This window comes from Rattus norvegicus, chromosome 9 (genome assembly GCF_021556685.1).
Source record: "Rattus norvegicus strain SHRSP/BbbUtx chromosome 9, alternate assembly SHRSP_T2T, whole genome shotgun sequence".
Classification (NCBI taxonomy): domain Eukaryota; kingdom Metazoa; phylum Chordata; class Mammalia; order Rodentia; family Muridae; genus Rattus; species Rattus norvegicus.
The window spans coordinates 49898093-49925019 of NC_141542.1; the positions used below are offsets into that span (position 1 = coordinate 49898093).

General features: G+C 39.8%; 1 protein-coding gene across 3 annotated transcripts in view; it reads left to right on the plus strand.

The window, feature by feature from the left end:
• The window catches only part of Khdrbs2 (KH RNA binding domain containing, signal transduction associated 2), a 506623-nt gene that overhangs the window by 272427 nt on the left and 207269 nt on the right, over positions 1-26927 (plus strand). For all 3 annotated transcript variants that reach the window (XR_015628455.1, XR_015628456.1, NM_133318.2), the window contains exons 5-6: positions 12803-12930; positions 15864-16062. Coding sequence is in view for 1 of the 3 variants with exons in the window: in NM_133318.2 (NP_579852.1) it covers positions 12803-12930; positions 15864-16062 (327 nt within the window). In the remaining 2 variants the exon portion in view is untranslated. The remainder of the gene's footprint in view (positions 1-12802; positions 12931-15863; positions 16063-26927) is intronic.

Genomic DNA, 26927 nt, shown 5'->3' on the forward strand with positions numbered 1-26927 from the left:
TACTATGTTTAGTTATGGGCCTTGAATTCCTATTCTTTCCAGGACTTTTATCATGAAGGGGTGTTGAATTTTGTCAAATGCTTTCTCAGCATCTAATGAAATTATCATGTGGTTTTGTTCTTTCAGTTTGTTTATATAATGGATCACGTTGATGGTTTTCCATATATTAAACCATCCCTGCATGCCTGGGATGAAGCCTACTTGATCATGGTGGATGATTGTTTTGATGTGCTCTTGGATTCGGTTTGCCAGAATTTTATTGAGTATTTTGCGTCGATATTCATAAGGGAAATTGGTCTGAAGTTCTCTTTCTTTGTTGGGTCTTTGTGTGGTTTAGGTATAAGAGTAATTGTGGCTTCATAGAAGGAATTCGGTAGTGCTCATCTGTTTCAATTTTGTGGAATAGTTTGGATAGTATTGGTATGAGGTCTTTTATGAAGGTCTGATAGAATTCTGCACTAAACCCGTCTGGACCTGGGCTCTTTTTGGTTGGGAGACCTTTAATGACTGCTTCTATTTCCTTAGGAGTTATGGGGTTGTTTAACTGGTTTATATGTTCCTGATTTAACTTCGGTATCTGTTATCTGTCTAGGAAATTGTCCATTTCCTGGAGATTTTCAAGTTTTGTTGAATATAGCCTTTTATAGTAAGATCTGATGATTTTTTGAATTTCCTCTGAATCTGTAGTTATTTCTCCCTTTTCATTTCTGATTTTGTTAATTTGGACACACTCTCTGTGTCCTCTCATTAGTCTGGCTAAGGGTTTATCTATCTTGTTGATTTTCTCAAAGAACCAACTTTTGGTTCTGTTGATTCTTTCTATGGTCTTTTTTGTTTCTACTTGGCTGATTTCAGCTCTGAGTTTGATTATCTCCTGTCTTCTACTCCTCCTGGGTGTATTTGCTTCTTTTTGTTCTAGAGCTTTTAGGTGTGCTGTCAAGCTGCTGACATATGCTCTCTCCCGTTTCTTTCTGCAGGCACTCAGAGCTATGAGTTTTCCTCTTAGCACAGCTTTCATTGTGTCCCATAAGTTTGGGTATGTTGTACCTTCATTTTCATTAAATTCTAAAAAGTCTTCAATTTCTTTCTTTATTTCTTCCTTGACCAGGTTATCGTTGAGTAGAGCATTGTTCAAGTTCCACGTATATGTGGGCGTTCTTCCCTTATTGTTATTGAAGACCAGCTTTAGGCCGTGTTGGTCTGATAGCATGCATGGGATTATTTCTATCTTTCTGTACCTGTTGAGTCCCGTTTTTTGACCAAATATATGTTCAATTTTGGAGAAAGTACCATGAGGAGCTGAGAAGAAGGTATATCCTTTTGCTTTAGAATAGAATGTTCTATAAATATCTGTTAAGTCCATTTGTTTCATGACTTCTCTTAGTCTGTCTACGTCTCTGTTTAATTTCTGTTTCCATGATCTGTCCATTGATGAGAGTGGGGTGTTGAAATCTCGTACTATTATTGTGTGAGGTGCAATGTGTGTTTTGAGCTTTAGTAAGGTTTCTTTAATGTATGTATGTATGTGCATAGATATTTAGGATTGAGAGTTCATCTTGGTGAATTTTTCCTTTGATGAATATGAAGTCTCCTTCCTTATCTTTTTTGATGACTTTTAATTGAAAATTGATTTTATTTGATATTAGAATGGCTACTCCAGCTTGCTTCTTCCGACCATTTGCTTGGAAAGTTGTTTTCCAGCCTTTCACTCTGAGGTAGTGTCTGTCTTTGTCTCTGAGGTGTGTTTCCTGTAGGCATCAGAATGCAGGGTCCTCATTGCGTATCCAGTTTGTTAATCTATGTCTTTTTATTGGGGAGTTGAGACCATTGATGTTGAGGGATATTAAGGAATAGTGATTATTGCTTCCTGTTATATTCATATTTCGATGTGAGGTTATGTTTGTGTGCTTTCATTCTCTTTGTTTTGTTGCCAAGACGATTAGTTTCTTGCTTTTTCCTCCTTATGTTGGGCTTTACCATTTATTATCCTTTGTAGTGCTGGATTTTAGAAAGATACTGTGTAAATTTGGTTTTGTCATGGAATATCTTGGTTTCTCCATCTATGTTAATTGAGAGTTTTGCAAGATAAAGTAACCTGGGCTGGCATTTGTGTTCTCTTAGCATCTGTATGACATCTGTCCAGGATCTTCTGGCTTTCATAGTCTCTGGTGAAAAGTCTGGTGTGATTCTGATAGATCTGCCTTTATATGTTACTTGACCTTTTTCCCTTACTGCTTTTAATATTCTTTCTTTATTTTGTGCATTTGGTGTTTTGACTATTATGTGTCGGGAGGTGTTTCTTTTCTGGTCCAATCTATTTGGAGTTCTGTCGGCTTCTTGTATGCCTATGGGTATCTCTTTTTTTAGGTTAGGGAAGTTTTCTTCTATGATTTTGTTGAAGATATTTACTGGTCCTTTGAGCTGGGAGTCTTCACTCTCTTCTGTACCTATTATCCTTAGGTTTGATCTTCTCATTGAGTCCTGGATTTCCTGTATGTTTTGGACCAGTAGCTTTTTCCGCTTTACATTATCTTTGACAGTTGAGTCAATGATTTCTATGGAATCTTCTGCTCCTGAGATTCTCTCTTCCATCTCTTGTATTCTGTTGGTGAAGCTTGTATCTACAGCTCCTTGTCTCTTCTTTTGGTTTTCTATATCCAGGGTTGTTTCCATGTGTTCTTTCTTGATTGCTTCTATTTCCATTTTAAATTCCTTCAATTGTTTGATTGTGTTTTCCTGGATTCTTTCAGGGATTTTTGCAATTCCTCTCTGTAGGCTTCTATTTGTTTATTTATGTTTTCCTGTGTTTCTCTAAGGGAGTTCTTCTTGTCTTTCTTGAAGTCCTCCAGCATCATGATCAAATATGATTTTAAAACTAGATCTTGCTTTTCTGGTGTGTTTGGATAGTCTGTGTTTGCTTTGGTGGGAGAATTGGGCTCCAATGATGCCATGTAGTCTTGGTTTCTGTTGCTTGGGTTCCTGCGCTTGCCTCTCGCCATCAGATTATCTCTAGAGTTACTTTGTTCTGCTGTTTCTGACAGTGGCTAGACTGTCCTATAAGCCTGTGTGTCAGGAGTGCTGTAGACCTGTTTTCCTGTTTTCTTTCAGCCAGTTTTGGGGACAGAGTGTTCTGCTTTTGGGCGTGTAGTTTTTCCTATCTACAGGTCTTCAGCTGTTCCTGTGGGCCTGTGTCTTGAGTTCACCAGGCAGGTCGCTTGGAGCTGGAATGTTTGTCTTACCTGTGGTCCTGAGGCTCAAGTTTGCTTGTGGGGTGTTGCTTATGAGCTCTCTGAGGTGGCAGCAACCAGGAAGATCTGCGCTGCCCTTTCTGGTAGCTTCCGTGCACCAGGGTTCCAGATGGCATTTGTTGTTTTCCTCTGGAGTCAGAGATGTGGGCTGAGTGTAGACTCTTCTGGTTTCCCAGACGTGTCTGCCTCTCTGAAGGTTTAGCTCTCCCTCCCACGGGATTTGGGTGCAGAGAACTGTTTATCTGGTTGGTCCCTTCAGGTTCCGGCGGTGTCTCAGACGCAGCGGATTTCCTGCTCCTGTGCCCTTATCCAAGGTTACCCAGAGACCGTATACAGTTTCCTCTTGGGCCAGGGATGTGGGCAGGGGTGGGCAGTGTTGGTGGTCTCTTCTGCTCTGCAGTCTCAGGAGTGCCCACCGGTCTCGGGGGTGAGCTCTCTCTCCCATGAGGTTTGGGAGCAGTGAGCTGGAGGCAGGGAGTGCGAGATTGGGACTCCTGCTAAAAACCGGAAGTGTCTGGTCCTAGAGGAATTTTGCCTCTGTGTGTCCCAAGGCCACCGGTCAGGTCACTTGAAGCAGAAAAGTTGGTCTTAGCTGCGGTCCCGAGGCTCAAGTTTCATCTAAGTTTTTAATTTAGCATAAAGTCACTTAAAACTGTCCTATGTGATATTTTAACTTTTACAAATGGATGATGTCAAATACTTATATTCCACATATTATAATTCATGACTTTTGTTTACTTCACGTATTTATTGCCTCCGGCGTTTATTTAACTATTTCTTGTTTCTGTGGCCTTGCACTTATACTGTTTATGCTGAATCGGCTAATCTAGTACAATTTCCTGTGTACATTTTCTCAATTTTACATTTCATGTTTTAATCTGAAGATTTTCTACCTAAACATTTTGTCTCCGATAGCCAGTAAATTACATAATATGTGAAATATCATTTATAATTACTGTTTCAGTTGCCTTACAGATAAAGCCAACATTTGTGTCAGTACTGGGAAAGTTTCAACTCACTAGGAGTTTGTTGTCTCTTTTCCTTGTTGCAAATCATCCCTTGCTGTGTCTTTGCATTAAAAAAGTTATATGATATAATGCATTCAAGTTGGAATAAATGGCTTTATGGGCCAGCTGGTTTACAGGAATAATTCTGACATGGAAGTTCTCTCTAATAACATTGCAAGTTTGGATCTCATCAAGCTCGGCACAGTTAATTTCCAGCCTGCCCACAAATGGAGAAACAATCATTTATTGCTCATTTTGTTGTAAAGTGAGCTACTCAAGCCCATGTCTCTCATGCTAGCACTCACAGTTGTTTCTCTTGCTAGAGCTTTCTGACATGTACAATATCTTTTGATTATGAAAACATATTCTCTGTTCACTTCCAATTGACTCCACTCTGTCTATACAGTCAATGTTTTCACTAGCTTGGCTGGTGCCTGCTTTCTTTGTTTTCTTTCTACTTGTAAAGGATGATGTACCCAAAGAGGTACACGTCCTACCTCCAGGAGACTGTGTGAGTATATCAGAGCAAGAAGGAATTAAAAACGGAATAGTGGTACAAAATGTGAGGCATTTAAAATACTTTGCCCTATTTGCGAGTTGCCCTGTGTTCCTCGTTTAACCCCAATGCTGTAAATGTAGGTACCAATCCTTTATGCTTCATCAAGGTGCAATCGTATGATATCTTGGGTTTACTTGTGATGCACTAGAGACTGCCTGGAAGTCAACAGTTCCTATGAAGGAGGCTTGATTAGTGTCCTGTCTATGACAATTTGCTAAGAGATATCTATCTAGCTCCAGATTTATACATGTATTGTATGAGCATCCATGTAGCGCTTTATAATTGACTCTTAATTAAAAACACTAAATCCTATACCCTGGCTTATTCGCTCCCTTTTACTTACCATAAATATTTCCTTGTCTACATGTATCAGTTTTCCCACTCCTCATGGGTGACATTACAGTTGTTTAAAAGCTCTGATGCTCATGAATAAAGACACTTTCAAATCTCCTTGTGTAGGTTAATGTGTCACTGAAAATCTTAGACTCATGTCCAGGGAGGGGTGGCTTGATTTTTCCACCTATGGGTAGATTATGATCATTTCTGTAGAAAAGCCTTCAAACTATGAAAACGCAAAGGGGCCGTGCTGTTTCAAACCACCACCAGGAACAGATGTTTTCTGTTGTACCATGGTCTGCTATTATAATATAGATTCTCCGAATTTTACAGGCACATGACTGCTTTATTTTGTAACTCTCTGGCAGTGTACATTGTCAACCATCTTTTCCAAGGCTCGTTTCCCACTCGTACACCCTCATTTTCGGAACACTGTATCCAACCTTCTACATATTTCCTAACTGCTGATTTATTTTTCCTCATTGACATTTAAGAGTTTTTGGGTCTTGAAGAAAACAGCCCTATATCAGATATGCTTTTATAAAGCTTGTCAAGTAGGTGTCCTTTCTTCTCACTCTCTTGAAATCATGATGGGATCTTTCATTTAGCCTTCAAGGATTTTTCAAACTGATTGGAAATAATCAAATCACTGCCTCCATTAATAATTGCCATGGATGTAAACTCCCTTGTGGTGCTTAGGCAGAAGCTGGGAGACCATTTAATATATTGTTTTATGAAAAAAAGATATTATATCCATTTTCAAAATAGGGCTAAATATATGCTGGAACATATTGAGCATTTCCTAAATTTCTGCAAGCTAACTACTTTAAAAGTGATTTAGAGTGACAATGAGTCATTTTGAGAGGGCTGGTTCTTTCCCTTCAGAGGCACAGCATTAACTATCGAAATATCAGTAACAAATATTAAAAGTAGTGGTATTTAGCTATGTTGATAAAGTCTTCCTGGCATGTTCAGGTCCCCAGTGTATCATGAACCGGGTATGGTGGAACACGCTAAAGCTTAGCACCAGGGAGGTAGAGGGTGGAAGGTCAGAAAAACTCCCTCTTCCAAGACTAGATAGGGAACTCGAAGCCAGCCTGTGATATACAACCACTGGTATGAACATACTATTTAGAAGGCAGTTTTGGCCAATGTGACCATGTTCATGTAGCTTACACCACTCTGGGATCATCACATAGGTTTCTGCATCTGCTTACAGTATTAGACATGAATTCTGTCCTATGAAGCAGGCTTCATATAGACTCAGAGTGCTTGGCTAGTCAACATTTTGTAAATATCTGTGAACTTTGAAACTGAAGTGTAAGCTTCAGAACATTAAAGATACAGACACTAAAGAAAATTCAGTTTAGAATTTTGCCTTTCCTACAAAGAGGCCTCAGGTTGAAGGATTACTGACAGCAGCCAACCATATCAACCATGTTTAGGACCTGAAATTTTACACATTTTTCTCAAATGATGCTTTCCACCGTGATTTTGCATTGAAGAAGATTTGAGGACCATTAGATTGTTATTGTAAAAGTGGTTTTGCTGAAAAGAGTTTGCTCTTTCAGTAAAAATTAGCATATGTTAAAGGATTAAATTAAAGCCTATAATTATTGAAAATTCAATATAGTTCCATGCCATGTGCTTGACAACTTGCCAATAAATGTTTTCATTTATTATTTAAAAATTCATATAATGTGTATTTTTCATAATCATGCTCTCCACTGAGATTTTCTTCCAACTCATTACCCATCCAATTCATATCTCTCCCTCCCTCTCTCTCTCTCTCTCTCTCTCTCTCTCTCTCTCTCTCTCTGTATGTGTGTGTGCGCACGCGCATGTGTGTTTCTCTCTTTCTCGAAGACAATGTATGCTTAAAAAGTGAAATCTTATTCTTGTTAACCAACTATACCTGTGAATGACCCTGCCCAAAAATGTGGATAATATACTGGTGTTATTCTATTGAATAAAACTCTTTCTTCCTCTCCCTGTCCCTGTCCCTGTCCCTGTCCCTGTCCCTGTCCCTGTCCCTCTCCCTCTCCCTCTCCCTCTCCCTCTCCCTGCACCAATCAAATTCCAATGTCTCCTCAGCTAGAGGTGGGTCTGTGTGCCTAATACCCTTCCTCAATGCTGGAAATTTTTATGAATATCCCAAGAACATTTAATGAACAAGCTTATAGTGACTTTACTTTGGTAAACAAAACTTGATATTTGTAGCATCTCAAATTTGACATCTATAGTTAAATGAATATTTTTCTAGTATCCTAAGTCCAACCTCAACGCCCTGCTATTAACTTATATTGGGGAAATGACCCTTCACAATACCAAGGGCTTTTCCTCCTATTGATGCTGGACAATGCCATCCTCTGCTGCATATGCAGCTGGAGTCATGGGTCCCTTCCTGTGTACTCATTGGTTGGTGGTTTAGTCCCTGAGAGCTCTGGTTGGGGTCTGGTTGGTTGATATTGTTGTTCTTCCTATGGGGTTGCAAACCCCTTCTGCTCCTTCAGTCTTTTCTCTGACTCCCCCATTGGAGTACCCTTGTTCAATCCAATGGTTAGCTGCAACCATCCTCATCTGTATCAGTAGGGCTTTAGCAGAGCCTCTCAGGAGTCACCCATATCTGGCTCCTGTGAGCAAGCACTTCTTAGCATCATCAATAATGACTGGGTTTGGTGCCTGCATATGAGATAAATTCCCAGATGGGGCGGTCTCTGGATGACCTTTTCTTCAGTCCCTGCTCCAGTCTTTGTCCCTGTATTTCCTCCCATGAAGAAAATAAAAAAAAAAAAAACAAAGAAAGAAAATCAGCTATTCTAACAATTCTGCATAATATATGCATTCAGTCAACCTTGTTATCACAATTGGTCATGTATTTTGAATAGTTTATAATGACATTTTAATAACAGGAACAACAGTAAAAGACATTTGGATCAAAAGTTGCCATCAAAAACAATTTAAGGCTCAAAGTCAAAGACATTTTCAATTTCTGATATTTAATTTTCTTTGATGAATACCCATATAGAGGTCTATATGAACTTTACACAAAGTCATTCATTGGGCAGATTCTTAACAAATTGCAATTTAATCTTATTTGACAATATTTGGCTAATATTCTGGTTTCTAGTGAGTAAAGCTCATTCTGTGCTAACTCAGTGACGCTGCCTAATTCTTTGTTTTACTACACAATGTCTTCTAAAGTGTGTTGGGTTTTTTTTTGTTTTTGTTTGTTTGTTTAAGTTTTTCATCCATTCCAGCTCAGTTATAAGTATGATACGGGCTCAGAGCCAACAATTTCCTTTTATTTAAGAGTATTTACTTTGTTAAGACAGAGTGTTCTTAGTTTCCAGGTTCTAGAATAGCAGGCTTGTGCCACCACTTTCAGTTTCATGTTCTTGTTCATTAATACAATTTCTAGATGTTGATATTTCTTCAGTCCTCTTTATAAACCCTCCCCCAAAGACTGCATGATACATTTCATTTTTGTACAATTATGTATTTATTTACTTAGTGTGTGTGTGTATGTATGTATGTATGTATGTATGTATGTGTGTGTTCATGTATGTGTGTGTGTGTCTGTGTGTACCTGTGTGTGCAGTGTGCTGGTACCATGACAACTATATGGAGGGACATCCTGCAGGAGAGGATTCTTTTCTCTCACCATGTAGATTTCCAGGAGAGCTCAGATTGTCTGCCTTGGCATTAAGTGTCTTTATTCAGTGAGGCATCTCACCAGCTCATTCCACAGTTTCAAATGACTGGCGCCAAGGCCTGTGGAGTCTTAATGGAAAGGATTTGGCAGTAAAACGGGCCCTGACTAAACCCCCAGGTTGCCTATTAACACCTGCCATTATCTGCCATCTAAATGTAAGTTAAATAATCTTCCCAATTTGTATTTTGGCAAAACGCCACCATAGCAGATGGAACGGACTGTATGTAACTGGGAAATTATGCATATACATTTAATGCACGGACTGTGTGCATTAGTCCTTTCGAGGAACATCCGAACATCCTTCTGGTCTCTGCTTTTTTATACTGTTTACACCATATGCCAGCACAGTGGGAGAGCCTTATCTGAGAGGCAACAGGAAACACATACATTTCATGGAAATTGTTTCATAAAGTTATCTTATTCGGGGGAAGGAACAGATGAAATTCATTGTGAGTATACATGTTATTGTTTTGAAAATTGAAAAAAAGCAAAGCATTTTAGAAATTACAGAAAAAAATAAAATTATGTTACGCAACCTTAAACTGTTGTCCTTATACTTTTTTTCATACGTCACCACATATAAAGTAACCTGTGCGCTACCGTCATAGTTCTGCACTAACCAAATTATTCTATTCTCTGTCATCAATCAGTTCTCATGTTTGCCAACCTCCAGGACTGTCTCACAGTTTCTCACTAAGTGAGGCATTAAATAAGTTGAATTTTTTGCTTGAATTCCAAAGGGTTGCATTTGTAATTCTCAGTAATGAGGCTAATATCCAACCTATCTATCACCATTCTGAATCGGGAGGACGGCATTTACACTAATGGTCACAGTAGAGGGCATGTTGAATGGAATAGCCTTCCCAGCCTTAATACAAATGAGTCTGCCAAAGCTCTCAGCTCCACGGAACTTGGTCTTAGGAACTTGATGGTTTCAGAATTCCGTATTTCCTCTTGAGTTCTTGAAGAAGTGACTGCAAAAGATCATTAAACATGAAAGGATTTGATCAGAGAAAATGTTCTTGTGACAACATCAAAATAATTGTGAAAAATAAGAAGGATTCTTATTTATTGGAATTGAGGAAAGAGAAGTATGAGTTTCTGTGGTTCTCTGATGTAATGAAGTTAAGCTAATACAATTCAGCAACAGCATAAAGGAGTGCTTATAACACAGGAATCCAGAGTCTGCTGGAACGGACTTATTTTAACATTGGGAGCTGAGAAACACTATTGGTAACATGACCTCAGGGATGTAGTATTTCACAACTGCAGTAGCAACTCCAGTTCTTGGTCAGTTACACTTGTAATTACATAACTCTATTCTCTTGGTCACCATAAACCTGGAAAGTGACTAATCTCTTAAAAGGAACATTTCTAGATAGGGCCATAAGAAACTCAGGTGTACACTGACAATAGTGGTTTTACTTACATAAAGAGTTATTCTTCAATGTGAAATATTCATCCAGCCAACTTGGCTGTGCCTTCCGGCTTAGTAGACCTCTCCAGAGCAGCAGAAAAACAATGTCACTGAACTAGTAAATGCACATGTTGAACAAAGAGATTCAATCAGTGGCTCAATCTATTATGATACCTAGATATTTTATTCAGAGCTATTGAATTCCATTTGAGAATGCATCTGGTCCAAGAAAGAAATGTTAATATGTCAGACCAAGAACTGCCATGCAAAGAAGTGGATAATGACTAATTAAGCATGACTCAGAAGCACAGCTCGAACATCCTGCTCTGACAAATCACCTGTGCCATTGACACCTTTAGATCAAATTGACACAAGATTCTTAATTGCATTAAAGTACCAATTTATTGTCTTTTACCCTGGAAAAAATAGATTTCTGAGGTTTCCTACTGATGTTTCATATCTCTACCAGTTTGACGAAGAAATGAGGACTCTGAAGTGCCTCTAGATACCTCAGAAAGTATTGCAGGAGGGACAGACTGACTAGAATCTCTCCACGTATTCTACTTTCCAGAAAACTGAGCTAGACTTTTCTTCCTTGTAACATAAGCATTTCCAATGGCAAAGGGCTCAATTTCCAGTATGTAAGCACTTTCCATTCACTTTAGTTACATTTGTAATTAGCTGAAAAGTTTCACCCAACCAATGCCAGTTCAAGGTTACTAGAACTTTCAAAGGCATGGATTCTGGAAGTTGAGAACTGAACAAACTGGGGCTACTTATCATATTTCTGCTATGTAACAACCCCAGTCTATCTTTCCTTAATTCATGAGAACTTTGGATAAATACAGATTTACTACCAAGACAAAGAAAGCAGCAGGTACACTCTTGTAATCAGCAATAGTCCATGGGAAGATTGTGAGATTCATGTTCCATTGTGAGGAGCAGCTGTTTGGATCCAGTAGCAGGAGCATTGCTCCGCATTCACGACTCTAGTAAAGTAATAGGCATGTTTCTATTTCTTTCTCTAGTTTAGTTGGCACTTGAACATGGAGATTGGGAGGTAGAGACTAAATAACATACTTGTTAGAAGCTGTAGTTTACCCTTTATACCTCATCTGTTGGCTGTGGTAAATGCACCGTCTCTATAATCAGGTGCTGAAGAGGATACACATTAAAGCAACATGTTGAAAATAAGAAAATAAACATTTCAGTGTGATTAGCCCTTTCTATTGTAATCAGGACAGTTTATGGAGCATGAGGTAAAGCTATGCATCAAGGATTGCCCCGCAGAAATGTGTGGCTGACAGTCTTTCTTCATTGCACCTCAATCGATACATACAGGCATGTTGCACTGAGCTAAATGGCCACTATCTGATGATACCCTGGACCTTTATCTCAAGACTGGGCTCCATATATTATCTCTGTTGGCTCAGCCGCTACCAAAAGTTGAGGTTTAAGACTCCTTGTTTGAGAGTCTGTGTGTGTGTGTGTGTGTGTGTGTGTGTGTGTGTGTTTGAGAGAGAGAGAGAGAGAGAGAGAGAGAGAGAGAGAGAGAGGAGGGAGGTCAGGGGGTCGGGAGGATATCTCTGTGTGTAGATTTGTGTATCTGTATTAGTGTGTTTGTGTGTGTGTACATATTAAATGTGGAAGTAATTATAGAAGTAAAGATAAAGACAAGTGCTTCACCAGAGTCCCTGATTGTGACTATGACACTTGCCTTACACTATGACTGTCACTTTCTACAGATAAGGCACATAGTGAAGCTCCCCGTTTTACCAGCAGTGCAGGCCAGCTTCTGAAGAAGAGCGTGGGGCAGCGCATCATTTTAACAAATCCAAGGCACCCTCGCCTGTCCTGCATCTTAACGCTGTTCCTGTTTGGGTTGGGAATCCGGAGCTATTTGAGTAGCAGGCACTCATGACCTACACATATTCACCCAGTGCAGTATTTTTCCCTAATATTGGTGCTGTAGCTGAGGTATTTATGCTACAGGACTGCCTTTCTGCTTCAGATAAGGCCTAAAGTGCTATTTAAGAGAATTGAACCCAGTGTCGCGAAGAGCGCGTTCTTGATGAAAGAAACAGCTTCATTTTCCTTATACAGTAAGAGGCTTGAAGAGATTTACACATTCTTTAGCATCCTTCAGGGGAGTCATGCATTAAGATAAAGCTGTGTTGTTTGTCTTGCTCCACTTTGGCCCAGACTGACCTAGAATTCCGGATGTTCTCAGGCAGTCCCTGGATTCCTGGAAGCATCATTTTCCACCTCGGGCTCCTGAGTACTTGGGTCAAAGCTATGAGGGAAGGCTTGGAACCAGACCCAGCTCTGTTTTTATTGATTTGTTTTCTTCCATTTTGAGATGCCCATGAGAGATATCGGGGTCTCTCACATGTTAGACAAGTGTTCTATCACTGAGTGGAATCCTCATCATTTTTCTCCTTGTTTGTGGTGTGATTGTGTTTCAGCTCTAAGAACTGAGTTCCTGACAGTCACTCATCTTTTGTGCGTTTTATCTTCTAGGACTACAATGATGAAATTCGTCAAGAGCAACTCCGGGAGTTGTCTTACTTGAATGGCTCAGAAGAGTCTGGCCGGGGCCGAGGTATTAGAGGCAGAGGGATCAGAATAACTCCCACAGCTCCTTCAAGGTACACGAGTTCTCACTCTGAGTGTATTAACAACAAATAACGGTGGCAGGCCTTTGCCGTTCTGCTCTGTCCTGAATCCAAATAGAACTAAACAGTCTCACACCACAAGCCAGAAAGACTGGGAATTTTTAATAAAATCTGTATATTTGTATTTCAACAATGTAGTTAGCAACTTGATGTAAACTCCTTTTTTTGGCTTAACAAATATCACTTGTTCTGTTCAAAATGTTTATACTATATGTTCCATGTGTTAATAATAAATATACATTGAATCTTGGTTAACAGAAGAACTAACATGCAGAACTAATGGAGTATTAAAGGCAAGGTATGAGCATATCTCATTTACAGAAAGGATCTCACACACTGCTGTGATGATAAGAAATAGAGGGATCGATTGGGTTCAGAGAAGTGGAGAAAGAGACTAAAGCTTGGCTGGGAAGACAATTGAGACGAAGCCATTACCCAAAGCTGGAAATGAGTGTCACCTGAAATACAGAGAGACACAGTAGAGAAAAGAATAAAAGTCCAAAGAAACATTTTCCAGATAATAGTTCACAGAAGTCTTAAATATAACTCAGGAGGCACAGGGTCATGGGAGCTCGAAGGGAAAATTGGTAGGCTGAGAGCTCGGTGGGCTGTCGCCAAGAGTCGTTTCCCAGTGCTGAAACAGGAGCTAAAGAGATGATGACATTTGGTTCAGAAATGAACAGGGAGTGAAGATTAAATGCAGAAAATGTTCTTTGAAGAAGTCAGAAACTAAAAGAATCCTGCACTGGGAATTTAGCCCTAGACAGTGTCCTAAAATAGATGGTGGATGTTGGAAGTTGCATGGGAGAAGGCAGTGGTGTTAATATTGCCAGGAAAGGACCGAGTGTACAAGTGAGAATGAGGCAGGCTCTGTGTGGGGTTTGCTACCGCCGGGATTGAAAGTCGGTTGGGAAAGAAATGCCACGAAAAATTAGAATCAATATGAGCATGACGCAACTGCAGAGCAAAGACATATAGGTTCAGAAATCTAAATAGCATCCATGAGGAACAATTATGCTTTTAGGTCCAGGTAATTAAAATGGTTATCCACCGTTATTCACAGACATAGCCAGCACGTGTAATTTATTATCGACATGTGGATGTTTGATAGTATTAAAATACAAAGCTCAGGAGTAATTATTACTGCCTCTGTCAGATCTGGGAGTATGTTCCTTGTGAGATACAGGCTTCTGGAGTTAACTCTCATTGTTACAAACAAATATTTGACATGAAACAACTTAATGGAGGAAAGAAAGGCTTATGTTGGTTCAAAATTTGAAGAGAATGTAGTCCACAGTGCTTGGGAAGGTGCAGTGGCTGGTGACTCATAGCAGTGTGAACTTCTGACTAGAATGGCTTAGCTCCAGCTCTCTCAGCAGTGGACTGGATGGGGGTTGGGCTGTCTACAGAGAGCTAATTGCTCCAGTAAGACCCGCCCCCATCCTACAGATTCTACAACCTCCCAGAACATCCCAGTGAGCTGGATGCTGCATGTTCGGGTACCTCAAATGCAAACGATGACTCCCAACTCAGGGAAGGTGAATGACACTTAACAGAGGTCTTTATGTTATTATGATAACATAATCTTGTCTTCCCAGTCATTGTGTTCGAAGCAGGTACCATAGCTTTGGATCCTTTATGTCCTCAGATCTAGGCTACTGTTTTGTTTATTTAGTTCACATGAAATTATCTACTCTTGGCTTGGTACGCTAAGAATTTTAAAAAGCTCTGCCAACCCTCCTATTCCTCATTCCTAAAGCTCATTTTCTTCCAAGAAGAAAGAGGCAGTTTGATGGCTTTTCAGAGCCGGAAGTGTAACCTGACCTCCATGCAAAGGCACGGGCAAACACCGTGATTGTCGGTATGCCAAAGGTCATCATGTTCCAGAAAGCTTTAGTGGCCCTGCTGATAGCAGTGCTTTCTAGAGGCCAACTTTCAGGCATAATACACAGTGAAATAACCATGTATTTGCCCAAAGACTACAGACAAACAGGCTTTCTAAAGGTTTTAGAATGTTATAAAAATGGATGCATCCTTTGATCTCATGCTTTTGTTCAGATCGCTTTTGTGTTAAGTCTGCGGTACGGAACATTCAATCAGCCTTCTCATTGTTGAGCGCTAATTCCACAACCCTCGAGTTATCATGTAAAAATATGTCAGTGACGGCTCAGGCTCACCCAGTGGAGGCATGCAGCATGCTGATAAATCAGGACTGTGAAGCTTTACCTACTGTAACTACACAATGTCATCATTCTGGTCAGAATATCGCATTGTATTAAGATGTTTTCCTGGAAATATTACCACACTAAAGATGACTGTCAATAAACCCAAGCATGGAAGCAATCAATCTACACACACACACACACACACACACACACACACACACACACACATACGCACATGCACACAGAGAGAGAGAGAGAGAGAGAGAGAGAGAAAGAAACAGACAGATACAGAGAGACACACACACAGAGACACACACAGAGACACACACAAAGACACACACACGGGCACGCGAGCGCGCGCGCACACACACACACACACACACACACACACACACACATACACAAAAGTGCCAACATGGCACATTTCAGACAATACGCTGGTTTGTCTTTCTAAGTTTGGAATGCAAACAAGATAGACTTTCATTTTCTGTTTCCATTTTTTTTCTTTTCAACTATTATATTAGAAAACATCAAAATGCATTGCATGAAACACATTGATTGCATGGATTTTACTGGAACTAAGACGCAATATTTAGAGACATGTATTTTAATATGACTCAAGCCACTTTACAAATTCTATATCCATCAGGAGTAGAGACTGATCTGTGTGAAGGCAGTGATCCGAGAAAGTCATTTCTTGTCCACATGTCACCCCATCTGTATCTCACCTATTTCTTCTAGGGGCCGTGGGGGTGCTGTTCCACCACCACCACCACCTGGACGAGGTGTTCTTACCCCTCGGGGAACCACTGTGACCCGCGGAGCTCTCCCAGTACCCCCAGTAGCAAGAGGTGTCCCAACACCTCGAGCCCGGGGAACAGCAGCGGTCCCAGGATACAGAGCGCCCCCACCTCCAGCTCCTGAGGCTTATGAAGAGTATGTAAGTACCCGGAAGAAAGCAGCAGCTAGAAAGGGTTAAATTTACCAATTCTGAAGGTAAATGCCAGAATGTAATTTTAATTACAGAACACTAGTGTGATTTCCAGCAGAAGGTAGGCCAGGGATCTACATGTGAACGCTCTGAGAAAAGCTTTCATTCATGGACCTCATTGATGTCGGGCATGTGACAACAGCATCTTGTGTGTGAGGAGTCAAACTCTACTGAAATGTGCCTGTCTTTAAAAAGTTCGATTAGCTTTCAAATTGGAAATAATTACAAATTATTATAAACAGGATATGAATCATCATACGATTAGAGAATTCACTAATAAACGTGAGGGGGAAAGCTGATAAAAATGTGAATCATGCCGCTAGCCTCCCACTACCATGACTTCCTTTTTCATTCACTATTTTGAAGATATGTGATTGGCATCCTGAACTGAAATGTAGAGAGTAAACAGGAAATGCAGTATCTCTAAGTACTGTCCTCCCATTCCCTTCTGTCTACAGTATTTTCTCCTGGAAGTGGGGGCAGAACTCGACAGTGTCCACTCCTCCTCCTTAAAAAGTCCCAGTGGCAACTAAAGTTCTTTTGCACGAGAGTTCCTCCTGTGGCACACATTAGTATATTGGGCTTGCTTATAGCTTCCATGATGATGGTTTTTTGTCAATAGCATGAGTAACCCAAAAGCAGCCACACTGGAAAGTGTTCATCCAGCATCGAACGTGATTTCCTTGTAACTGCCTAAGTAGAATCCTCTTCCTCAAGTTCTCTTTAGGCTGTGTAATCAAACCAGTACCCCATGGCCCCATGCAATTACGGCAGAATTGCATATAATTGGCTACAGGGGACTGGATATTCAGGTGAGTTTCCAAGGACTCTGCCCCTTCCTTCTATGTCACCATTTAACAAGATCGCCTGGACTGTCTTTTACAAGCAGATACAGCTGGTATCATGAATGTAACAGTTACAATTAGAATGAGGGTAGGAGGGGCAGAGATCCAGGGTGGGAGGGGCAGAGATCCAGGGTTGGAGGGGCAGAGAACCAGGGTGGGCAGGGCAGAGAACCAGGGTGGAAGAAGAAAGATCAGCGTTCATTTCAGGTCCTGCTGACTGAAGGTGTTCAGCAGGAGTTATGGCTTTGCTGTAGAGATATGATGTGCACTCTGACAATGAATATTCCTAAACACTTGTAGACATTGCAAGTGCTGTATGTATTGAATAATTATAGGACTGTAGGTATTGAGTAAAAGTGAACCGCCACATAAAGTAACATTCCGTCTTTCTTAATACCTTTCAACTATGGACTTTCATAATCTGTAGATGTTTACATTTTTGTGAATTATCCAGGCACCATTGACTTTAAATAGCCAATAATCATTTGAACTTATGTTATTAAAGTATAAAATTGTCATTGTGGGAAAGTTCACGAATCTAAATTACCATGTGACATCAGACCTTAGGAATACTTGGACCAAGGAGCTAGGACACTGGCGTGAATCTTTGTCCCAACTCATCTTTGTTTTCTATGGAGAAACACTAGATTTTAGAGGGGAGAAGTATCAGCTTGGCAAACATCCACTATTTCTATAATAGCACAGCATGGGTAACAGGAAAGTCTGGGCATACACAGGTTTTCTTTTTTAATCTCTTAAATTATGTGAAAGCCTATCACTGACTATATTTTAATGTTTTTATTGTTGCTGCTAAAACTAATTGAGCGGGTGCATACAAGTTTCAAGTAACTCTGCTAAGCCTCTACTGGCAATCTGTGTAGCGCCAAACGGGATGGGATTATATGCAGGGATGCTGCTCTGGGCAGTAGTTTGAAACTATTGATTCCCCTTTAAGAGGTAAGAAAAAAAAAGTTTAAGTGTCTCAACAAAATAATAGCACCATGCTGAGGTGATGGTGAAACTCTCAAAGGAGTTCTTAACTCTCAGATAAAATTTCTCTGAAAAAAAAATGGTTCCCTCTATTATAAATCACAGTGTGAGCCAATTCCCTCCTTACACACACCTTCCCCTGCTGAGCCTCAGCCTTAAGTTTCCAGCCACACAGAATGCATGTAGGTAATCAAATCCACTCCAAGCAGCTGGTCTGACAAGAAAGCACTTACAGTAATTGAGACTGCTGTTTTAAGATCATCATTAGGGTGTGCATGCCTCTGTGTGTGTGTGTGTGTGTGTGTGTGTGTGTGTGTGTGTGTGTGTGTGTGTGTGTTTGGAGTTTCTTACATATCTTGACTTTAAATATTTTTAAGCTTCTCTTTGTTAAACTTCTTCGGAGTAGAATACACCCACTATTTACAGATCCATCATCACAGCTGAGGTAAATTAGGAAAATTGAAAATTGGATTTTAGCAAAAACTCATAGAGAAGAGAATAGTAACATAATCGGATCTCCCAGAGGCTAACCCATTGGAAGAAGTGAAGTAAAACTTTTGAAGGTACAGCCGGCTCCAATCACAGTATATTAAGTCACGCGGGCTGACGCAGATGCCACCAATGAGTTACTATTTTAGTGAGAAGAAAACAAGCTTAACGTTGGTTGTTTTCAGTCTCCAGAGGCTCTGCTATTTTCCCTCGTAACACTGGTCCTTCTCTCAGTAAAGAGCACAGCAGAATCCTTCCTAGTGATGCTCACAGAGAACAGGCACCTGCACACACACTCACACACACACACACACACACACACACACACACACACACACACACACATCCTGCACTTCATCTTCAGCCAGATGGTGACTCAGTCAATATTCAACACATCTTCCTTTTCCCTTCATGAATTCCTCCTCCAACTGCAGATAACTGGCTGGACACCTCCAGAAAACCAGTGCTAGAAATATGCCACCTACAGAGTTTGGAAAGACTTTCAGAAAATTGTACCATTCTGGGAGGGGCGAAGCTGATCCAAAAATCACCATCGTCTGTGGGTTTGCTGTGCAGGGCTCTCTACTTACTTCAATTATTAGAAGTCATCGTACCTTATTTTTTCCCAATTGTAAGATTTTACATATTCCAAAGACAGAAAACATATCTTAAATATGTCTTGCCAGTTCTTTGTAAACTACTTGGTAGCAACAAGGGCACTGGCCTACATATTATATTTTTAGAAATATTATAAATATATATGTGTCAAAGCATATATGCATACTCTGTTAATATTAAAGTGATAAGAACAGAGAAGAGCAGAAAATGCATGTCTAATTAGCAATGCCCATGTTCCAGTAAGAGGAATTGCCATTCACAGCTATGGGTGTTTGACAATGTCTCTAAGGTGAGGATAATGGGCAAACCTTTGAGAAGCAGAGGGAAGAGAATTACCATGAACAGGGAGTGGTAAAGGAAGAGCCAGGGAAAGCATCTTCAAGGCAGGCGTGGGGAATCTGAGAGAACAAGCGAGCGAGACAGCCCATTGGACAAAGCCCATTTTCCAGTGGGAAATGGGGCAGGGGAGTGGGAACAGAGGCAGTCTTTGTAACTTTCTGTGATTAAAAAAATAAAATAAAAGGAAAGAAGGAAATAAATAAAAAATAAATCTACCTGCAGCTTTCAGAAAAGATGAACTAGTTTTTGTGAGAAAAATATGATTTTTTCAATAGTTTTGGAAGAATAGAAAAGAGAACGAAAGCAACAAAAATTTAGAATTCACATTTTTAGGATTGAAAGTCAGAGCTAGAGATTACCCCCATTGGATTTTCAGCTATGTGCGTGTCTTAAAAAATAGGCCCTAATGTCCTCAAAGCATATTTCTCAAAGATTCTCTCCATTTACTCACCAATGTCAATTTTGTCTATACCCTTCTCAGATGGGTATCTATTCTTTTGATTATTTTGCGTCTTTGAGTTTTGATTTCAACACCTATGAAAAATTCTAAATACAATAACTTCTTTTTTTAAAAAAAAAGGAGAAAAGAGGGCCAGTGGAGAAGATTTGGAGAGCCTCGTTGAGACATGGCCTGGGATGTAGGGTTAGGATTAGATGTAGTTAACATGGCAAAAGAAAACTGAAGATGACACCAGTCCAGGAAGCCAGCAGATGCATATGTGTAGTGGAGCAGGGAGAAAATGAAGCCGTTTTCACAAATCCTGTGCTCTATGTGTGCGGAGAATCAGAAGTGTAGCTATTTGGCTTCCTGAAATATTCTATTTGTGGGAGCTGGGTATCACTCTTGTTCTGCTGTAGAAACCCGAGGAATGCTCTAGCACTCCACCTGGTGTCCCGACACAGTATTCACGTGCAGAGATCTGCCAGCTCTTTGAATGGCAATGCTGGCCCAGGAAGCATGTGTTTATAGGAGGTTTGAAGTCTACTGGTCAGAATCTCTCCTCTGGAAACTCTTCATATGGTTCAGCAAAGCCCTGAAGAAAGAGAGGTATACAGAAGCAGCAAAGAGTTGTAAAACACCCACATAAGAAGATCAGTGATATCACAACAATTTTTCTGTCACTGAAGATAGAAAAAAACCTCCTGTATTCTATAGAATTTTTTATTATAAAATCACGTTTATGTTAGAAGCTGATCAGAAACTATGCTTTGAACAAAAGCAGATGGGTGTGGGGTGATAACTCAATGGTAAAGCATTCATTGCTCAGGCATGTGACCCTGAGATTGGATCTCCAGGTAAAGACATAAAGCTAAGGACATAGTGCAAACATCTCCAATCCCAGGGCTTCATGGAAAGAAAGGAGGCACACTCAAGAGAATCCCTGAAACACGTGAGAGCAGCTAGCTGGCAGCCTGTGCCTCAAGCAAGGTGTAAGGCAAGGACTCATGCTCAAGACTGTCTCTGTCTCTCTCTGTCTCTGTCTCTGTCTCTGTCTCTCTCTCTCTCTGTCTCTCTCTCTCTCTCTCTCTCTCTCTCACACACACACACACACACACACACACAGGAGTAGGAATCAAGAGGGAGAAAATTTAAGGAAGGGAACTAAGATAATGTGTGGTTTTCTAATATTTCTAAAAACCACATGATCATCTCATTAGATGCTGAGAAAGCATTTGACAAAATGCAACAGCCCTTCATGTTAAAAGTCTTGGAAAGATCAAGAATTCAAGGCTCACACTTAAACACAGGAAAAGCAATATGCAGCAAACCAGTAGCCAACATCAAACTAAATGGAGAGAAACTTGAAGCAATCCCACTAAAAAATCAGGGACTTGACAAGACTGCCCTCTCTCTCCCTACTTATTCAATATAGTAATCGAAGTTCTAGCCAGAGCAATCAGACAACAAAAGGAGGTCAAAGGATAAGCTTTTCTTAAAATGCTGCTGGTTGTGATTTTTTTCAAACAAAATGCACTGGTGTTTATTTTATATCTATAATTCCGTGATTTTTTTTCTAGTAGAATGCAAACCTGTATCTTTTAAAGCTGCACAAAGGCTCAATCCGTTCCTATAGAGATAAATCTATGCAACATTTATAGAAATACGAATGTGTAGAGATAGGACAGGGAGAGGTTCTCTAAAGGAAACACTGCCTGTGCCTCCAAGGTGCACCTGCGTTTCCTTAGAATGGCTTCAGCACTGTTGAAAAGCCACTGCTTATGGAAAGTGGTCTTTTTGTAATAATTTTGAGATAAAGTGAAGATAAAGAGCATACAATTCTACAAAATTAAATATTGCTCATACATATGTGCCTATATCAACACTCATAACATGTATTCTGGTGGAGTTAATAAAACAAGTCTCCTTAGTTATTTGTAACATTTCATGCTTCTCAAACACATAGGACCATTTTTTTTAAACTACTACATATTTTCTCCAAAGGCTAATGCCCAGACATCAAAGACACATACCAAAGCACAAAAGCAAGCAGGAAGAGGAGATATTTAAAATTCAGGCTGACGCTACATGAGAAATTTTGGCTTAGTATAATCCATCATGTTAACCTAATTTAAAACATGTATCCTGACAAATTTTGAGAGCTTCTCTTTTCATCTGTCTGCACCAAGCCTATCGGCATTCTGGCCCATCCTGTCATCCAATTCAGCCTCTGAGGTATCCTTCCAGGAACTATGAGAGAACTAGAAATTTCACTGATCAATCAATAGTCCTTAAAAGTTCCGTAAATGAGCTCAAGTTGCCAGCCTCCAGTTTCATGTGCACAGAGAACTTTCTGACATGAGAGGGAAATCAGTATTAAATGATAATTGAAATCAATTCTTGTGCCATTTGTGGAAGGGAAGATTATGAGTCTGATCTATAATGCATTTTGAGGGCAGCCACGTATGATGGTTTCTGTGTTAATAGCCAAGAGCCTTCACCCAAAAAGAAGAGACTTTTATTAGAGCCTCTAGATTGGATATTTGTTTTCCATTAGGCATTCTTGTTAGAGTTTCATGCTTTAGTCTCTTCATATTAGAGACTAATTTACCAGAATGCATTGCGGGATTCTGTTTGTTGAAATGTAAGTAATATTTAAAATAGACAAGCCATGCAAGGTAAATGGATCGTGTTGCAAAGGTATGGGCTGGGGGTCATATCACTGTGGCTCTGAGTTAGATGATCCTGAGTTCAGAGAAAGTTGATGCTATTTAAGCCCAATTATATGGATTACTTCCACAAATAATATTTAAAAACTCATTCTTTAAATGGAACTCTTATCAAGGACTTGAAATCTCAGTCATGTTACTGATGTAGTAGATTTCAAGTCAGTATGGAATAAACAAGGATTCTGTTGGCAACGACACTGGGGATTGCATCCAAACCTCTCTCTGAAAATGATGATGATGATGAACATCTATAACACAGTGACAAAAATGGGTTTTCTCTCTTTGGTCCTCTTTACAATGGCTGCTAGTTACTGCTACCTCCTAGGAAATACTATGTCAAATGAATATAATATTGAAGTCTTCTCCAGGCCCTGTTATCATCTTTATATGAATCTACGGACAAGGAGAGGAGGACAAGTATGAGAAATCAGGTTGCAGTCTGGAGTTTAGGAGGCTTATTGTTAGTTTTGAAAATTAAATTCTCACTCTGTCTCATAATGCTACTATAATAGAATATTACATTAGCAATATTAGTGTATTCGCAGTTGTGTTAATTCCACCTTTGGTTCATGCACATGGCCTCAGAATTAAAAAAGAGAGAAAGGGTTTTGGTTTGCGTTGCTTCCACAGGTGTTCTCACAGTCTCTGCATGTCACAAATAATATGTTCACACTTTTGCCCGCTTCATGGTAAGGCTGAAAACTACACCCAGCCAGGACCTAAACCTGAAATATCCACCACAGGTTTATTTCATTTTATGAACGACCCCAAACATGCAGAACTCTTTTGAAGGCTGTGGAACCTACAGAGGGAGTGGTGGCCTGAAGGAAGTAGATCACTAGAGCCCTCAAAGGCTGTGCCTGCCTGTGGGACCCACTCTCAGCTATCTGCCTTGTATGCAGCACTGAGGTCTGGGCTTCTCTAGTTACCATGGGTTCCCCCTCAAGATGATGATGGACTGCAGACTAGGATATATATATATATATATATATATATATATATATATATATATATATATATATATATATATCACAAATCACAGAATATTAACACACACATGCACACATACACACTCAAACTCACACATGCATATAGGGCCCCATGATCCCCTCCATCCATGCTAGAATGATGGCTGGATTGATCTTGTTCAAGTCCTTTTGGCTACTAGTTCCTATGAGTTCATTAGTGCCGTGGTTCTATCATGTCCTGCGGATACTATCTTGCAGCAGTTCAAATACTGTTGCTAGTAGTATTTTAGAGAAAGTTATCAAAAGGATCTCCATTATTTGACTCATATAACCCTCCCTTAAATAGCAATATTCCTAGCCTATCTAAAAATTAGAGACTGTTCACTAGAAGCACAATGTATGGACTTGTTTGAGACTTTCCTTCAAACAGATTTATCAGTGATGTAACCCAAATGTCTCTCGTTTGTGCATGTTCCCCCTCCAAATTCTGATGTTGTTCTAGAAGATACACATGTGGGCACATGTGTGCAGGAGCATGTAAAAACACACACACACACACACACACACACACACACACACACACACACACACTATTTCTTTCCAGCTATTCATACCCTTAATAGACACTATCTTTATCAGCGTAGCTCCTTCCTGAAAGAAGGATTTGTGGAAATCATCTGAGGCTATCCTTGTCCAGGCTGGACAGATTATAAGTTCATAATGTTCTTTCAGAGTTTCAGATTTTCAGATCCCAGCACCCACACAGGGAAGCTCACAACCACTTGTAACCCTAAATCTAGAGAATATGGTGCCCACCTGGGTCCTTGGTGGGGATCCCCATGAAGGAACATAAGCATAAACAAACACTACACATATACATATAAACACATAGTAATGTTAAAGGAATGTAATCTCATACAGCATATTGCTCACTTTCTCTAAGGCTGTACCCATATAAAAGAAGCTCTGTAGGCCTGAGCATAATGCTGTGTAAAGGAGGAGGAAGGCAATAGAGAGAAAAACATGTTTTAACCAGCTTTCTGGGGAATTATTTGATAGCAAAAAGACATATCCTTTCTATTTTAAAGAGGAAAAGACTGTGTGCTTCATTTCTGTTATTTACCAAAGGAATCTATTCTGCTTGCATTACGAAGGGACATGGGAACCCTTTAAGCATCCTGTCTGCAATGGACCAGAGCCACACATACAGTGCTCCAAATCTATTTTTCCTTGCATCTGGATCTGCCTTATTACATTCTTTTGTATTAAAAATATACCCTTCAGACTTAAATGACAGCATCTGATAGTTTTCATAAACTATTATGCCGCAAGTATCATTCTGAAATAGATCACTATATCTTTCCCTTTCTGAAATACTACCTCCACTGAAATTCATTTACAAAATGATAAGTGTCACTGAGCTGAATCCCTCTCCTTTGTCTTCAATCCTAGGCCTCCAACAGGCTGTCAAAACACAGTTTTATCTTTTATCTCCAAAACTGTTTAAAATGTTTCCTGACTCTACTGACCCATGTTTGAAATACTGCAATTACTCGGGACCCTGCTGCTTAAAAAGTCCCCCTTCTCCTACAACCATGTATCTATACAGCTCTCATCAGACAGCCCCCAACCTAGAATCCTTATTTGCTTTCTTTTCCTTTCTTTTCTTTCTTAAGTTCTATTCTTTTCTCTGCATCTGTTCCTATCTGCTGCCAGAGGAAGCCTCTTTGACAATGACCGGATAGGGTACTGATCTATGAGTATAGCAGAATCCCATCAGGATTTATTTTATTCATGTTCTTTGGAGCAGTAGTATTGAGTTTTACCCTATGTCTCTGAGCTATTTTATTTAGCATCTGGTTCTTGGTTACTCAAGCAATGTCAGACATGGGTTCCTTCTCTTGAAGTTGACCTTCGACCAATTCAGATATCGGTTGGTTATTCCCACAAACTGTGTGCCACCATGGCCTTTGTGTATGCTGCAGGAAGGACAGATTATAAATCAAAAGTTTTGTAGAATTGTTGGCTTCCACATTTCTCTTTTGGTAGCTTGCATAATAGCTTCTTATAACCAACAAAACATAAAGTTAGGTCTCCATGTAGGTACCAGCTCAACATCTCTATGTTGAATGAGTTGTGTGAGTGTTGTCCTTAGCAAAGGGGTCTTGGTGTCAGTTTGCAGAGAGCCACATTTGCCTTAGCAACAGGTTAGATTGTTTGGGTATTTCCAAGGAATACCCTTAACCAGCAACTTAAAATGCACCACGAGAAGACTATCTTAGGTAGCAAAACTAGATAAGACTCCTTATTCCCTATTACCAGGAATCCTCATTAGAATTACCTGTATAGATAACAGAAGGTTTCCTCAGCATGAGGTTACAAAACCACCCACAAAATCCACTCAATTCCAGTTGTCTCCTCCACCACTGTTACCTTTCACCCCATCTACCCCCTCACTATATCCACCACTCCCATCCCCAACTGCACCTAGTCTATATGTAAAATGCCATCTATTTTCACCTCCACAGAGATCCATGAGTCTTCCTTAGACCCTTTCTCTTTTCCATATCCTTTCTATGTCTATAGATTATAGTTTAGTTATCATTTACTCAATGGCTAATATCCTTATTTAAGTGAATACATACCATATTTATCTTTGCACCTTAAGGAAGGTTAAGAGGGAGTTACATCACCCAGGATGAATTCTTCTAGTTCTACCCATTGGTCTGAAATGTTCATGATGTCTTTTTTGTAATAGCCAAGAAATCTCTATTGCATAAATGCATGGCATTTTTTATCCATTATTCTTTTGAGAGACATCTAGTTTGTTTTTAGTTTCTGGTTATTATGACTGAAGCCACAGTGAACGTGGTTGAGCAAACATCCTTTGGGTAAGTAAGCATCCTTTGGGCATATCCCTAAGAGTGTTATTGCTGTATCTTGAGGTTCGTTGACTCCCAACTTTCTGAGGAACTGCCATATTGATTTCCATAGAAACTATACAAGTATGAGAGTCAATATGTGATTTAACCTGTTGTCATATTTTGGTTGGTTGGTTGGTTGGTTGGTTGGTTGGTTTGCAAACTTGAATACCCGTAATTGTGTGTCTGGGGCATAATTGTTAAGAACAGAAATACCATCTTAGTGGATTTTTTTTATTTGGTGACTGTATAGTGTCTTTTCCTATCTCTTTTTATTAATTTTGGTTTGATGCCCATTTTATTAGATATCAAAATGGGTAGAGTGGCTTGTTTCTTACATTCATGTGCTTAGAATATCTTTCCAACACTTTACCTTGAGGAAATGTCTATCCCTGATGCCAAGGTGTGTTTTTTTGATGCAGCAGAAGGATGGATTCTGTTTTTGCATCTATTCTGTGTTGTTTGTTTTCTTGACC